The sequence below is a fragment of the Dermacentor andersoni genome, chromosome 4 (genome assembly GCF_023375885.2).
Source record: "Dermacentor andersoni chromosome 4, qqDerAnde1_hic_scaffold, whole genome shotgun sequence".
Classification (NCBI taxonomy): Eukaryota; Metazoa; Arthropoda; class Arachnida; order Ixodida; family Ixodidae; genus Dermacentor; species Dermacentor andersoni.
The window spans coordinates 146,958,793-146,975,650 of NC_092817.1; the positions used below are offsets into that span (position 1 = coordinate 146,958,793).

Below are 16,858 nucleotides of genomic sequence, written 5' to 3' on the forward strand. Positions count from 1 at the left end.
TGTAAATCTACAGTACGCCAAATGTGTGAGCATGGAAGGGGGTGGTAACAGAGTCCTTGCGGTAGCAAACAGCCTGCTCATGTCTGCATTCATGCAGCATTTCTTTTGGCCTCAACTAAACTCTGAAGTTTCACTCATGGGCTTGTATAATAAGTTATTATTTTTGTTACTTTAATATATATTTATGTGAATGAATATTTTATGTACTACGTAGTACATGTTTTCTGCCACCAGGTGATTCCAACAGTCTTCAACATGGCGGCTGGCAGCTGAGTTTTGCTAGCCGCGCTGTTTGTTTTGCTGTTCGTTCACGAATATCTGTTTGAAGACCTTGCAGTTAGGATTCAAGATGAGAGCCGTTTCATTTCTAGATAAAGTAGAGTATGAATTTATTGGCAACTTTATGCAGCACGCAATCTGCCTGGGAGATGTCGACAACGACAAGGTGAGGCTTTTATCGCGTTTCCACCTACCAAAGACGTCGCCGTGTGCGATATCGAATCGAGCCAGAGTTCTTTGTCTCATTAAAGCATATTGAAAAGTGCGATCTCAGTCTTATGAGTAGTGAACGTCTGAACAACTGTTATACAGTAAAATCGTCGTGGTTTCCGTGTTATTCCGGCTGGACCCGGTCCCGGTAGGGGAGGCGTGATACTTTGTACTTCTGTTGCGCTGTGTTTTGCTGTACTGACTGCTTATATTTAACCTTGTTGCTAGTTAACTGTTCGTTCATTCGACGTTATAGAAAGGAAACCCTTCGGTAAAGTTTGTGTTTGCTAAAAAACTTCAAAATGTGACCTTGTCATTTACAATGTGTTGACACCACGTCGCGGTATGCTGAGACCAGACACGCTACAGAAAAACGGTAGCCGGTTACTATTACTTATTTCAAAAATATAATTGATTACAGTTACCAACTACAGCCTCGCGAAAACAACTGAGCAATTACTAAATAGTGATACATTATTTTGGGTTAATTTACACTTTACTTTTATTAACATTGCACACAGTAAATAGAACGAGCTGGACTGGCTCATCCTATGAGTCCTCTGCAGCCCTTCAAACGTTGTTTATTTTTCCCTAAACATTGTTTTCCATAATTTCCTTTGATATATAGTCTTCCCTGGTCTTCTTGTAAAGCCGTTTGCCAGCGACACCGAAAACTCGATGTGCGCACTGGAGAGAAAGGCTGCGTTGTAATGCACGAACATATTGCTCACAAAATAGGACCTGCTAATACACCACCATGGTTATTGAAGACGGGACATATCGATTCTCGGAGATAGTAAACACTGAACACTTTCTGTAGTCTTGCCCAAAATATCGAGATGCAAAGAATGCTTTGCTTGAGAACCTGAAAAAGAATGACCTTCCGCATGCGTGCCTGCTACACCTTGTGTTCCCAGAAGGGTCATTTGTAGCCTGCAAAGAAGGTTCAAACTTTCTTCTTGCATTCTAAGAGAGAATGGTTTGATGGACATGTGGGGACATACTGCAGTAACATTGTAAGAGACACTCAGGGGCAGCAGTTGGCAGCCTTGGTCGCCAGGCTGAGTCCCCTGTTACTGTAGCCTGCCACCATAATATTGTAGTTACTCCATACCACGATTCTTGAGGTCTGGGTTTTCGATGAAGCACAGCGCTTTATTGTTGCTGAGGCTGGAAGTAGGTGCTCCCAACAAGGCTAGCAAAAAACTGAAAAATAGCCCATAGGTGATTCCCTGGCATCAACATTCGAAAAAGCCGTTACTATCAAGCCATAGAAGGGCTATTTCAATTCGTTGACTAACACCTAATGGACCTCCCCTCCCAACACCCTTCATTCGCTAGCCATTTATATTTAAATGACTAATTGAAATGGATCTCAAAAAACATTCACATTCCTTAAAAAGGTAATTTATTATAAAGCTGCGTATTATTCAGCCCTTTATATACTGGTTGTGGGTTATTGTTGCAAAAATGAGTTATATGAGTTGCATATATTTTAAACAGATAAAAATGTAAGTGTTTAACGGCCAAAAACTTCGGCTTAGAGTAGTGAAGTCGTAGACTGCACTAAATGGAAGACTTGAGCGGCAGCGGAGGTCAGACTTCCTATAAAGTGGTATGCAAATCTGAAAGCCTGCTATGCTCAGGTGATCCAAGCACAGCAGCAGCACACCAATTGTGGGAAGACTATAAACCATGTACATGTTTCCATTTCTTTGAGCACCTCTAAATGTATAGTTCCTGCCAGATTCATATGTTCAAAGCTGTAATATGTAACTGGTGGCATGTGATTAGTTACTCAAAAATGTATTTGAGTTACAGTGAGCATCATCAAGTAAACAAAGTAATTGTTAAAATACAAGTTACCAGAAATGTAATTGATTTCAAGTGATTCATTACATACCAGTCTGGTGGAGACTGCTGATTCACCTAAATTCCTGCGGACAAGCCACTCAGTTTTTCATCACATGAGGAGTCTGGTAGTGCACATACAAACAAAATCTGCCTTTTCATACGCTGTCGTGCCTAGTGTTCCAACGGTTGCTAAGCCAGAGCCTAGTCGTCCACGAACCGTGTGCAGACTGGCATGTCACACGTGCGTCAAGTTGCATAACATATTCCTACCTTGATATCACTGCAGTGGAATTGTCCCCGTGCAACGGCCACTAACTTGTTTCTGGCAATAAATACATTTTGCGCATAAGCTTTCCTGTAGAGTTTGTCAGCATATTACTTGGAAGGAAATGAAGCGCCACCATCTATGCGTGTTTTTTAACGGGCAGTGTGCCACCATGGGAATGCTGGTACAGCCTGCGGACTAATGCCGCAGTGTGGGTGTGCCAGGCTTCTCTAGAATGTGACTTGGCCCAAAACATGGTAATGCCCACAGAAATAATGCTTTCTTACAATAAAATCGTTATGTAAAGTCTTGGTTTGCTCACAGTACATCTTTTGTTGTCATTTACTCATATTTAATACACTAAACAAGTGAAAGAAACAAAGACAGATGTCTGAAGCTGATGCCCAGTGAGTGGGGACCTCGTGAGTTTCCTTAACTTTAGCAGCCACCTATTCTGTCTACGTTTGATATAATTTCACTACCCAGCACAGGCTTTCATGGTTTAAATAAAAGAAACGCTTTTACAGTAGGACAAAAAAAAAATTATTATTTTACAAGTGCTGTCTTAATAGAAAACGGGCCCCAACACATCTTTGTAGCATCTTGACTTTTCGAGAAAGTCCGACTTGTACTAGAGGCCAGCGGGGGTCTTCGGAGGGGAAAGAATGAGAGAGTGGTGCCACTACACTTTCCCACTTTCTTGATGACCTTGTTTTTTGAAGAACTTTTGGGGCAAACCTGGTAAATGCAAAGGGGACCCAGAAGTAACATGAATCTTTTGAATGAAGTGGAAGTGTAGCTAATACTGGTATGTGTCACTAGATGTGCCTACTGCACTATCGTCTCCATTACCACCTTCCTTGCTTAGAGTTATGATAAAGCTTCATGTGCGCACAGAAGTGCATTCTTTTGAGCCTCCATCGCTGCATGCATTAGTTTTATAATGGTAGACATTGAATAGCAACTTGTGTGTATCAAGTTCTGTTCTCTCTTGGGATACATTTTGATATCAAAGAGCTTATTCATATTAAATTGCAAGTTCACACAATCAACCATCATTTTTATGTCGCAAACCCAAGCGGTTACATGATGTAGTTTGAAGAAAATGCCCATATCTGTGGGAACTCACACGGGTGGCTTGTGCAACACGATGGTGTCGCTGCCCACAGAGCATTGCACTGAGTGTGCAATACTACCTGGCAAAAATGGAATGACAATGATACCTTACCTCACCCTCTCTACTCCCTGTATCTTGCCCTTTGTACCTTCTTGTAACTTGCCCCTTGCGTCTTTTTATCTACATGACTTAAACAAGAGCTTAAAGGAAAGTGTTTTCTAGATGTGGACCAGACAAAGAAGATAACAATGGAACCACTTAAAGTCATTAGTTTGCAAAAGTTTCTGGACAGCTTTGAACAATGGGTAAAGCAGTGGGACAAGTCCACTGTGTTTGAGTCTGCTGTAAAGGCATTTAATGTTTTTGAATTTTGTCTCGTTACTTTTGGAAGTCTTGTTACTTTCCGGTCCTTAGTCGTATGTGGTGTTATTTATCTTTTTCAAACATTGCTGTCATTTTTTTTCTAGAACATTGAACTGGTGGCCGGCAACCTTCAGGGTGATCTTGCTGTCTTCAAGTTCCAGCAACCTAGACCATGGGCATTGGCATCAAACTTGGGGGCGGTAAGACCCTTACAGAGTGACACCAGTTAAAGTGCAGAAAGCAAGCTGCATTTAAATTGTGTGTTAATGTCACTCTGTTCCTTCATGTAAAATCGTTTGAGTGCACATTTTGTTTTACAGTTAATCACACTTAGTTCTTATGCGCTACAGTTTGTTGTTGTTTTGGACTATGCATTCTGTTTCTGTACTGTTCCGCTCGCACTATTTGTTTTTTACTAGCTTATTATTTGTTAGACATTTAATTATTCATCATGTCTTTAAGTCGGAATGGTGGAACAGTAGTGACACAGATGATAGAAATGACACAGGCGATAGTGCACTTGCTGTGCCAATTCTGTCATGCGTGTCCTAATTACCGTGCTACTGTTTTGGTCTAAAGAATGCATCAACTAGGCTAGCAGTGAGAGTGTGGAACCAAATGTTTTTTCGTTATGGTTTTTGTTTCGGTTCACTGAAAACGATTCAGTTCTGGTTTAACTCCAGAGCAAGAAAATAACAATTCAAACTGGTTCAAGTTCATTTGCATAATGGAAGAATAATTATATCAAAACAGCACAAATTTACTTTGTGCAAAAACTCAACACTACTGCTAGACTGCACTGAAGGATTATGCCTGTTTGGTTTTTGGGCCGCAGATAACTAGTTACAAGAGAATTTATGCGCATCCAATGCCAACACTGGAATAAATGTGATGCAAAGCTTTATTGAAGGATAGATAAGAGAATGTATTGAAGAAATGCAGAGAGTCCTGTAGCCTGCTGCTCTGCTAATGGGAAAAAGGATGAGGAAGAGAAATAGGGCACTGAGGAGTAGGTAATCATCAGGAGAGGCAGTAGGATGCGATTATATACATGTTCGTCTTTAAAGGGCTCATTTATAGCCTAGAATCTAGACCCGTGTTAACTAAATGTTCTGAGAAATCCTTGATGGCTCGCTTCATGGACATGTCTGGTCAATGCTGGACATATCTGGCATTGACCAGATATGTTTCCACGCTGCGATCATTGATAGTCATGCTAATTACCTTGATGCATATGCATAACAATCTCTAAAAAGTTATTCACTTCAATGTATGTCATTGGTTCATAAGTTGCCAAACGTAAACCCGTCCAGTAACACTTTTTCATTCTTTGGCCTGTTGTTAATTGGCGCTAAAGAAGAGATCAGTGCCTGCCGTTCAGTAATATTGGGCACAAGCAGCAAGTATATGTCTCAGATACTTTGCACGCATCCTAGTCTGGTGAGTGCGTGAGTAGGATGTGTTGTAAATGTCGTCACATTAACGTAACGACTATACGCTGCCCCTGACACAATACACTGAAAACCGTAACGGTGCTGCTCCTTTTAAAAGCACGGGGAAGGTGGCGTGTATTTACAAACCACGTTGCAGAGTTGAACCACAAAAGCAGGCAATGCATGGAGAAAAAGCTCAGGAACAAGTGGCCTACCTGAACTGAAAACTGTTATTTTTTTCCTTTCGGTTTCTTTCCAGAACGAAAAACATTTTTATGTTTCAGTTCAGTTCTGGTTCGTGAAAAAATGGCTATTTTTTCCCCCTATTTCGGTTCAATTCCGATTCAATACCCTGCTGGTCGTGTGCTTTAGTCTTAAGTAGTAGTTAGTAGTTTTGCTGTTTCCATAATGACACCTGATATGTACATTCGTTTTGTGGAATATTTTGCTGAAAACACAGACTATATTGATTGGTGCTCAAAGTCATACAATTGGTTAGACATTTTGTCCTGTTTAGGGCTGTACTTACTGCTCCTTGTGAGGAGGCTGTTTGCACATTGCCAGCTGTGTAGCTCTCAGGGATGGAAGTGCTACGCCAATTGAGTCATCTTGTGCCAAACTACCAAGCTGCACCAACTTGCGCCAGAACACTGAGTGAAGTCACTAAGTTTTGCGAAATGTTCATGTTCAGTGACCCACACAGCCATGTGTTGGCTAGCATTTAGCCCTACAAGCCAAGCCAAAGCAATCCATTTGAGTGTCAGTCTTCAGAGTGTGTGTGTGTTTGGTGGCACATTGAAACTTGGCCGCAGGAAAAAGAAAATTCTTTGTGTTATACAATGCATTATGAATGTTTTGTATAAGCCTTACGCATTTGCGCACTATGTGGACCAGCTAAAGATGACTTGAACTGGAACTCTTTTTATGGGGCAGTCGGAAAAGAAAGCTGGGCTCTGAGCTGAATCAATAAGTCGTACAGTCTGTTGTTATACATTTAAGGCTCACTTGTATGCACTATTGGTAAATCTTCATCCGTTAATGGCGGGACAACTTGCGTGTAACATTAAAATATACTTCTCACATGCACATGTCCGGTTGCCGGGATGGTAGTGCGGTACACTGACAAACGAGCTGCTTGCTTTCGTTAAACTTCTTGACCAGAAATATCCAATGGCAACCATAATCATCACTCAGATTTGCACTCCAGTTACTCTATATTCTGCACAACCACACCATACAAAATCAGACTTTTGTGGCCACAGCACACAAACCGAGGATGTAAAGTTTCAGTTTTAACCTACCTTAGCTGCCGAATGGCGGTCTTAAAGGTTAGGAGAATGTACGAACAACAGAAGTTGCGTTTGCGGCAATGATGTTCACAACGGAACTTGCGCACAAAAGTCCAAAACTGTTAAAAACCATTGTTTGGCATTCAAAATATCGGTTGCAGTTTTACATTGACTTTATAAAGCAGCTTTAATAATCGAGCTTGTGCAAAATATTGGTGGGTGATGCTGATTAGAAGGCCACTGAACTCTTTTTTCGCTTTAGGTATTATTTTATAAACATCATTTTTTTTTCTTTCTTCTCGCCAAGTTATGTGGAATACTGTCAAACATGCGATGACTAACAAAGTAACTTCGTGTTTATACTGTGGTACTCTGCTCTGCCATCTGAATGTCACCAAGAATTAAAAATAAGTGAGGGCATTATGCGAACGGCGTTCACTTGTTGATGGTTGTTGTTCATGGTTGTCACAGTCAGTATTTCTGGTTTTATTGTGCACGAATACGTCTAATTAGCTAACTTTATGAACTCACCTAATGGACGAGACATTGACGAAGAAGGTGGGGAGGAGGTTGAAACATGAGTGATAAATGGATTTAAAGCAACCTAGGATTTGTAATATCCAATATGTTTACCTAATAAGTAAGATAATTATTGTTAGCTAATCAAACTTGTTGCTTGTGCACAACGGAAAAAACCCTCTTTACTAGCATTAACAAAAGCATATCAACATACAATGCGTGCTGTTAGCATACATTCCTTGGTGTTTATTTTTCTTTGCCAAACTTAGTTGACACGTCTGGTATCTAACTTAATAGTGGTTTCCGAGGAACGCATATGGGTTTCCTTTGCTGGGTGTATAAAATTTTTTTCTATTAGTGAACTTTCCTCCACTTTCAGGCTTCCATAGAACTGATTCACTGTAACCTAACAGTGCTCTGCAAGGTCAAATAGAGAACACCTTTTCTTGATTTGTTTGTATTTCACGCATGTTGAGCTTTACCTAGCATGCACCAAAGCATGTATCTCCTGCTCCAAAACTAACAATTCCTGCTCCAAACCTGCTCCAATGTTCCAAATTTACTGCTCCCAGTGCTACTCCACAACTCCGTTGACTGCTTCCATCCCTGTCTGACCTGCAAGATTGTTGTCATAAAAGCACATGGAGCTAGATGGCTGGGCAGCTCATTTGCCTGTTGACTGGGAGCACATGTGTGTTTAACCAAGGACCAGCCTGTGGCTGGTGTTACTGAAGAACTTGGAAGAATGCTTGCACTACAAAAGCTCTAATTTCTCATCAGAGTGTCTCATCTCCCACAGCATTATGCTTTAGTGTGGTGACGATTACTTCATGTGCTAGCCATATTTAGAGGTGGATGTGCTGCACAAAGCATGCAGGCAGTCCAACTTGTTCTCATATTTTGAATACGAACATACGAGTTCTATAACATCATTTCAAGCCATATAAGAGAAACACCCTTAGCAGTTATCAATGCAAGATTTTAAAAGGTAGCACATTCATTGTCAATGAGCTCAACACTTCATTGTGAGGATTCTTCTCTGACATTCTTGATAGCTTAGAAAATTCTATGGGTGAATGGGCTACTACAAGCTCCAGCTGTTGAAATTTCAACGCTCCCTGCGGTGTCTCTGTAAGGTTCCAGAACTGGCCTCTGAAAACTGTAGGACTATTAGGACCAAGCAGCTTGTCAAGCACAATTTTAATAAAATACTTCCATTCGCTGTGTCTCATTCGTACGACCGTGTTTCATGTGTTACCTGCAGTGTCATTCGGTGCCTAAATGGGTCCCTGAAACACTTTTTACTGAATTCAAGAACTGCAGTTGAAGGTAAACTAGACTATTTCAGCAATACTTTGCAGCAAGATGTGCTTAAGGGTGTTCAGCAGAGGCACATATTGGTGATCAAAGATGACCTTTGATGCCCTTCGTGGTGCACCCGCTCATTCTTCGACGCCTTGTAATGTGAAGGCTACGGTGTAGTGGGGCATGCCCACAACGCTTCGCCTACTGAACGTTTTATTTGGATGTTCACATAGATGCCACTATTTCTGATCTTGGCGCCTACAATGTGCCAAAAACGGTTCTCCTCAGCGAGCCGTGATGCGCTCGGCAAGCAGGCTCATCGCAGCACTCTATGGCAGCTGCGGCATCGCTGCTAAATATAGCAGACCGCAGCGACACGCAACCATAGTGCGTATGTGCAGTGTTTGCTTTCACAAGGCAGGAATGTGTGCTCATATGCTTCAGTCTGGCCGTGCTACATGGTGTGGACTGGCTTTGTCCTGCACCAGTTTTACTGAAGGATACAGTGAAACCTCATTAAACCGTTGTTGGCTGGAGCTCGGAAAAAGCGCGTACTAAACGGTAGTACTGCTTAACCGAAATAGCGTGAGATCGCCCACTTATTTGTCAAAAACGGAACTATGAGAGAGTGTGATGAAAGGGCAGAAAACATGCAGTTTATTCACTTCGCGCTCCAAAAGTTGTTTTCGTTTGATGCCGCGGTGGGCTAGCAGCGATGACGGTGGCCTCAAACTTGCTCAAGCTACGAGCTAGCTTTTCCACCAGCCCCTTCTTCTCGGCAAACACTCGCATGAGGCTGACATACAACATCTGCCACTGTCAGGCCTGAATCGCCTGTGTTGTCGCTTTCCATGTCGTTCTCATCACTGTTGTTAGGCGACACTTCAGCAATAACAGAGGCAACGATGGTGAAAAGTTGAAGCTCGTAAAGTCCTTCGCATCCCAAATGCCACACACCGTAGTTAACGGTAGATCCCTCTTGCATGCCAGCACAGACTTCCTCGTGCCACGTTTGACAGCATGAATGATGTCCGATTTTTCTTCTATTCTGGGCACCCGGTTTTTGTCCTAGCTTGCATGACACCACAACACAGGCCACAATGCTCCAACTCTGTCTGAAACGATGCTGATGTCGATGGGGCTTCATCCTTCCAAGCGCCCTTTGCGTTTGTGCTTGGAGGCCGTTCCAATCTCTCAGGCTCGTTGTTCTGCTGGGTTGTCAACAAACCTCCGTGATTTCGCGATGAAAAATGGAAATGCTACGTGTTAACCGATACGTACGCAAAAGCTGGTACGGTTTATGCGGATACAAAATGCATTATGTTCAATAGCCACTGAGTTGGGGATTTGACTTTACTACTTTTAAAATGAAACTACTGTTTAAGTGGGTACGGTTTAACAAGGTTTTACTGTAGTAGCCGCATCTAACTTCCACGTTTTTAAGCGCTGTCAATCGCTCAATGCAAAGCGATATCTGCCAAGGTGTCTAGCCAGGAGCGGCCAGGAATGAGTACATGCTGGCAAGCGTACATGTGGTCTGACCTTAAGTTTTGTGTGGTTTGAGGCTAGTTGAATGTTCAGCACTAGGTGAAATTAGTGTGAACCCAATGGCTACAACACCGATAAGCAGGGTGGTCAAAGTTTAATTCTTATGCAGGTGACTGTGGCTGAGCACGAGCAGACGATTGTCGGCTTCTTTCGGAAGTACGTAATTCTTATAGAAATTTGGAAGTATGTTTTCACTTACTTCAGCCAGTTTATTAAACTGCATCAGTAAGCATACACAGTAGCAGTAGGAAGAAGCAGATTGATCCAAACACCCTTTTTTATTGATGTCAACTATCAGCCAATAGCAGCTGTGCATGGGAATCTTGCATATGACGACATATGCAAGCCACCGCGAACTTCGAAGTGGGTGAAGAGAAGGCCTTGTTTGAAAAGAGTGTTTGAGAAATATGTGACTTGCGCTCTGCTTGTGAGCTCCATGACTACAAAGCTTGACTGAGGTACACCATGCCGGAAGGGTGGTTCAGGACCCCTTTAAAACCTCTGCCATTGTCGCAAGCACTGCTGGCCAACGGCTTCATATCTGGGGTGTGCATACGTGCACATAGGGGAGGGTAGCTGCCCTGTAGCCGTTATTCGAGCAGAGCCGGTGACATGTGGAGGTTCTTGGTTGAGACTGCACTTCATGTTGTCTTCTGCTTTCTCGTACTTTATGTGAGATCTGATAACAAATGTAGAGTTTGTCTCCTCATCTTAATAAAAGCACTTTCGTTAGAGAGCTTTAGATCGCGTGCATAATTGTTGCCTTTCAAGGAATGCTGGGTTATCAGAGATTAGAATGGCAGTAACGAGGCTAGCAGTGACATCTTGGTACGCTTCGACCTGCAAGAATGCATCAGAAACATTGTGTTGCATGGGTGTTCTCACTGACGAAAAATAACACGCACAAAAAAAAACATGTTGATTATGTCGCTGCTGGCACTTAACATCAGCATCTCAGTAGAATGTGGTTGGTTACTGTAATAATAACTCCATGTCCTCTCTGCTTAAACTATGAATCGCAAGGCGGCACCACCAACACCCCCAGCGGCTCACTTCTACCTTCTCCTGCCGCCTGGTATTCCATGATTGGTAATAGGATTATGGGCAAGCCTAAACTCTGTTACCCTACCCTTACCTTGGCTTTGCAAACTGTCAGCTGGTCTGGAGAGTTGCCACACTCAGAGTTAATTTCTTTGTCCTTTCTCCAGAAGACTAGCATTATTTCTGGATTGTCGACTGTTACGTGTGGGTTTTACCTTAGAGTCCCTCACCAGGTTTGGCCATTTTAAACAGACAGGGTATGCTCCACACGCTGCTGATCATGTCTGCAAAGTATTACAGTGCTGCATGCCGTGAAAAAAAAAAAAACCAAAGGCCACTCCCAGCCATAGAGTAGAGATAAAACTCACAAATGCCATGACGTAAAATGCAGTCCTAACAATGTCACTCACCGTGACGCATTACTTGAATAAATTGTGTGATGTACAGCGTGCAATACTGCCACCGGAAATGTGCCGTGCACCAAGAAAAGGAAGAGAAGAAAGAAAAAGGAGGGGGGGGCCTATCATGCAGACTTGATGCAGTCCCTCAGCTCTTGTATGGGCAGGAGGAGGGGGAGGAACATCATTTGTAGACACTACTCGGGCAAAGGGAGAGAGTGCTTCTGTTGGCACTTGTGCTCGCCTCCTGGTGATGTGGTAGCAGGGCAATCAGTTTCTTCTATCCCCTCTAATAATAAATCAAATTGAAAAATTATTTCGGTAGAACGATCTCTAGGCGGCATTTTAGAACTTTCAGTGTATATAACTAAAATTCGCAGTGGGGCCTGGGGGGTCCCTTTAACCCCTATCAAGCTGAGCTTGTCACACGCTGTAAATGCTGCAGCCTGTTACTGTGAGCCTCTCTGATCTCCGCTATGGAAAGTCAATGAAATTCATCTTCCAAACAAATCAATGCCTGACAAACATTTGTATCTTGACTGCAGGTGGCTACTGTGATTGTTGGCGACATCCTGAATGATTCTCAGGTGAGGTGAAGCGTGACGCTAACAATGTTAAAAATTGCCATGCATCTTACCCACCCTAACCTACGTACACTGCATAGAGTGTGCATACTGAAGTGTGTAATTAGGAAATCCGGCAGGTACCATAACTCATCTGAGGCTGGTGTAGTGAAAGCATGTTGATACTAGAGAGTTTCATCATTTTTATGTCCTGCAGCAGCCGCTGCAATATCATGGGGCTAATCTTTCTACACCTTTCTGCGTTTCATTAGCCTTGAGTGCCAGTTTGCCACTGCTGTAATCAAGAGCAGCCAGTCAGTACAGCAGCTCATATAAAAATAAAGATAGATTCTAAAGAAAACACCTGGAGCCCAAACGGGCTTTTAGGTTGTTCAGAGTATTGTGTGAAGCATTTCACTAGTTAATGGCATGTCGTTTCATGGCACATAATTGGGATAGAAAACATTAGCAACATCTGTTCTTTGTTCTTTAATTTCCTTTGTTTAGGACTTGTGTTTTTGTTTTTCAGTGGCTGCAATGCTTTTCTCAAAGACTTGGTTATTGGAGCTAGTGCCAGTGCAGTTGTAGTCTCTTATTGTAGTATTTTTCTTTCTTCTTTTCTCAACAGAACAAGGTTCTTAGCATCAGCTGTGATGGCTGGTGCCACATGTTCACTCTGCAGGCAGATGCAAACGTGAGTTTGGCTTTGATAATCCTACAACAGCTATTCTGGCACATTCATTTAGCTGCTGCAGTGTTCTTTCTTTTCCAATTAATCAATCTTTATTCAACATCTTGCTGATGTTTGGGACATGGACTGTTTAGGACATGGACAATAAGCCTGTATAAGGCTTGACTTGGTCTGTGTCCCAGAAACATGGCATACAGTGCTAGCAAGCATACATAGTATGAAGGGAAAACAAATATAGTAATGCAGTAGAAAATAAAAAAAAAAACAGCTGTCCAGCTGACAGGATGCGTAAAAGAGCAAAATACAGCAATTGTAGGAAAAACGCAAATTATGACAGTCACCAACTTCATATACTCAAATGTGTATGCCGTCAACAGTCAATTTTTCGTACATGCCTGATAATTTTGGATGCCTTCGTGGCAACCGCCATGTACCCCATAGAGCCTGTGTATAAGAATGTCTAAAATGTTGGTTACTGAGAACCTTTGCCGTTTGATTTTTCTGACTTTCTGCTGGGACCGCAGGTCTGAAATGGTATTAATTGAAGCTACCACTGCTGCCATTTTGATTGTCTCGCAGGCTCCGAACCAGTGCTCTTGCACACCGATCCGCTGGCAGCCGTAGTACAGTGGAATCTCGTTGATACGATTGTGCATAATACATTTTTTGGGATCATACATTTTTTTCTTTTCCTGGCCAATGCCCCATAGGAGAAATGTATTTTCGTATGGTTATTGTGACCTCGTTTTCACATGAAATTGGATAATATGACTGCTAAAGTGGGTTTTAGTGGTATTTCTAAAGCTCATAGCGTTGCAGTCCAGTGTACCAGCTTAAATAACATTCTGACAACCCACGAACAATGTCTTGAGCCCCAATCACACTGGAGAAAAAATGCATGTGGTGCACTGCCGGTGGTAAGACGCTGCTGTGGTGTTTGAGTATGAAAAGACTGGCGGTGCGCTACTGCTTTGTTGAGTGGGGAAACGGCGGCATCTTTTTTAACTAACTTTTTTTAAGAATAACTTTTTTTACCGACATTGACAACAAGAAAATTGAGCATGAACTGACAAGCTATTTAGATTTCTAAACGAAAGTGCATTGGCTGCGGTTTGGGTGGTGTCGAGTGATGCAGCTCCGCATAACGTATTATGTGGAGTACCACTCTACGTCGCAGGAACCTTGGCTACCGAGTTTCTCACTGAGTACACATTTTCATACTTTTTAGAACTTGCTTTGGATGATAGGAATTTTTGGATGATACGTTTTGTTTTACAGTTCCCTTGAAGATGGCATCAACAAGATTCCACTGTATTCCTTTTGTGCGGTCGTTAGGCCTAGTTGCTTTGATGTTCGCTATCAAGCTTCGGGCTGTTAGGTGCCGCGTTTTTTTAGAGGGTATGCTGCTTTCGGCAATGTCTATGATTCCGTCTTTGGCATCCTTGCTGAAAACTGCGTGGGTCACGACGAGTGTATAAAACGTTGCATAATGCCGGTTCCCGAAAGTCAGCTTTGCCGCAATACAGTGGTATTACGTGGTCAAGCATACCAAAAGTGCAAAGGGGCCACCATCACCAGACGTAAAATGTGTTCCTTATTTACGCACGCATGCACCAGCCATCTCCTGTCACAGTGCAAGCACCGAGATGCGTAATAATTGTACTATCAGGTCTTTATAACTATTTAGAACTTGACTGTGGCGATTTGAGCCTTTGAAGGCAGTTAAAGGGACACTAAAGGCAAATATTAAGTCAAGCTAAAATGGTAGATTAGTGTTCTAGAATCTCCCAGGTGTCAAAATTATCGCGAATAGAGCCTTAATAATCGAGAAATTGAGGTAAATGCAGGAGATGATTCGAGCACTTGCCCGATGATGAAAGCACTCCTCAGTTAAATTCTGTTACGAGTACTCAACCACTTGTTGAAAAAATAATCTTTGTATTGTATTATGAGACGAAATAAAATGCTACTTTTCCAGTTCCATTTCATATTTAGAAAAAAGGACTCATTGAATTTACTCTTGACAACGACGTGGGCAGTCGAAAGGTTTCGTTTTCGCTGCAACTCTGCGCTGCCCACGCTTTCGCATTTCAGTAGTTCTGTTATCGCGTAGTGCTGCGCTGGCTTTGCTGGCTCACGAAACTCTCACAAACTGCAAGTAGCAGAGAATTCAACTTCCATGTGATGTTGCAGGATGCCCGAACAGTCTCCGCCACTTGACCAAAAAGTAGCTGTGCAGCGGCGAATCCACCACTCTGTCTTGGCTCAGTACCGCTGTCTGTTGGGCGACATTTTACTCACCGGCGGCAGCAAAGAGTGTGTGCAATGTCACCACTCCCCCAGTTGGGTGGCAGGAGATTTGAATTTTGAAAACGGTATTCGGACCATTCAGATGTAATTTTCTCATAAACTAAGTCTTTTCTTGGCACAAAACGAGCATTACGAGGTTTATGGAATGATATTTAAACAGTCCACGTCGACTTAGTATTTGCCTTCAGTGTCCTTTTTAAGGCATGTATTTGTTTTTTGGGATGTTTTCATGGTCCCTAGGGAGTCTGAATATTCAGATATTGACTGTAATAGAGATATATGCAAAGTATACATACTGTGGGGATGCGTGACTCTCACGCCTCCCCTGAGATCTAGTTTTCCCGCATAGCTCGTCTCCTGCAGGGCGGCTTCGCCCTTCGCGTGGCCTGGCGCCCGCGGCGGTCGGAGTGGTTGAAGCGCAGTGTGAGAGATGGCACTAGTGTTGCGCAGCTGCTAACGCCGCCGACAGGCGAGGTTACTTGGGCGCCGGGGGACAAGGGGCTTCCTCTTTCCCGGCGGGTCGGGGGACAGCGCGGACGTCCGCGCGGGCGCCGACCATGCTTCTGCGAGACTGCCTTGCGTGGCCGCCTTCGAACGTGCCACCATTCGCGTGACCGTACACGCAAATGACCCGGCGTTGGGATCCAGCATGGGGCGAACATATTCGCTCGCTATCCGGTCGCTCGGTGAGTCGGACTTCTAGATTTGTCACGCGCCCATCGGCATGTTTTGGGGATAGGAACTCGGCTAGCTGGCATTGATCTATGAAAGGTGCAATAAATGCCCTTGTGACTGTTTGCACTACTGTGTTGTCGTTCCTTTGTCCCCAAGAGTACGGAGGAGAACCCCATATCTCCCACAATACCTAAACATATAATATAAATACATGCAGTCAACTTCTGTTAATTCCACCCTGACGGGACTGCCGAAATTGATCGAGTTATTCGGCGGGTCGAATTGAACAAAATGCAGAAGAAAATTCCAAAACACACCGCTGATTCATTTAGCAGTATTTGCCCGATTCTAACAAGCCTCTGAATCAAATGTGCGTCCACTTTCTATGTGTTCAAAGTTGAAAACTAGCGTAGAAATGTCATTAAAGTTAAAAAGAAAGTAGAAACTTAATGTGCACCAGATTTTTTAGCAAGGAAAGTTGGCAAGGGTCTAATACACGTTGTAGAATGGTGGCTGGTTTCTTAAAGTCAGCTTCGCTGCACTGATTTTAATGTCACCTTTGCTGCAATACATCCATGTTAAGCGGCAAAACACACACACACACACACACACACACAAAAAGCCGCACTCGGGTAGATACTGTAATCAGACTGTGTACTATGGTTATTGTTTAAAATCACCGTAGGGCAGGCCAAAAATATGAATTTTCGAGGGAGAATGACATGTTTAATGCATTCACCATCCCCTAAGCTCTGCCGAGACAGACGCTGCCACTAAAGAAGTCGGTGCTGGGTTCACCATGGGGGTCAGGTGTGTGCGTGCTGACCAGTCAAGTTCAAATTATCCGGTCAAGGCCAATTTCAGGATTGAAATAACAAAATTTAGTGCACAATGGAGTGCGTGGGCACTGGGCGGGACCTTCAGTAGGGATCGAATTAAACAAAAAAAAATCGTATTAACTGGAGTCGTATTAATGGAAGTCTACTGCATAAGAAAAA

At 43.0% G+C, this 16,858-nt stretch overlaps 1 protein-coding gene across 5 annotated transcripts in view; it reads left to right on the forward strand.

Annotated features, from left to right (window-relative positions):
- The first annotated feature begins 264 nt into the window (after positions 1 to 264).
- The window catches only part of LOC126537880 (KICSTOR complex protein ITFG2-like), an 84,738-nt gene continuing 68,144 nt past the window's right edge, over positions 265 to 16,858 (forward strand). For all 5 annotated transcript variants that reach the window (XM_072287940.1, XM_055074509.2, XM_050184978.3 and 2 more), the window contains exons 1-4: positions 265 to 445; positions 4,193 to 4,288; positions 12,167 to 12,208; positions 12,813 to 12,878. In XM_072287940.1, coding sequence (XP_072144041.1) covers positions 350 to 445; positions 4,193 to 4,288; positions 12,167 to 12,208; positions 12,813 to 12,878 — 300 coding nt within the window. In that variant the 5' untranslated portion in view covers positions 265 to 349. The remainder of the gene's footprint in view (positions 446 to 4,192; positions 4,289 to 12,166; positions 12,209 to 12,812; positions 12,879 to 16,858) is intronic.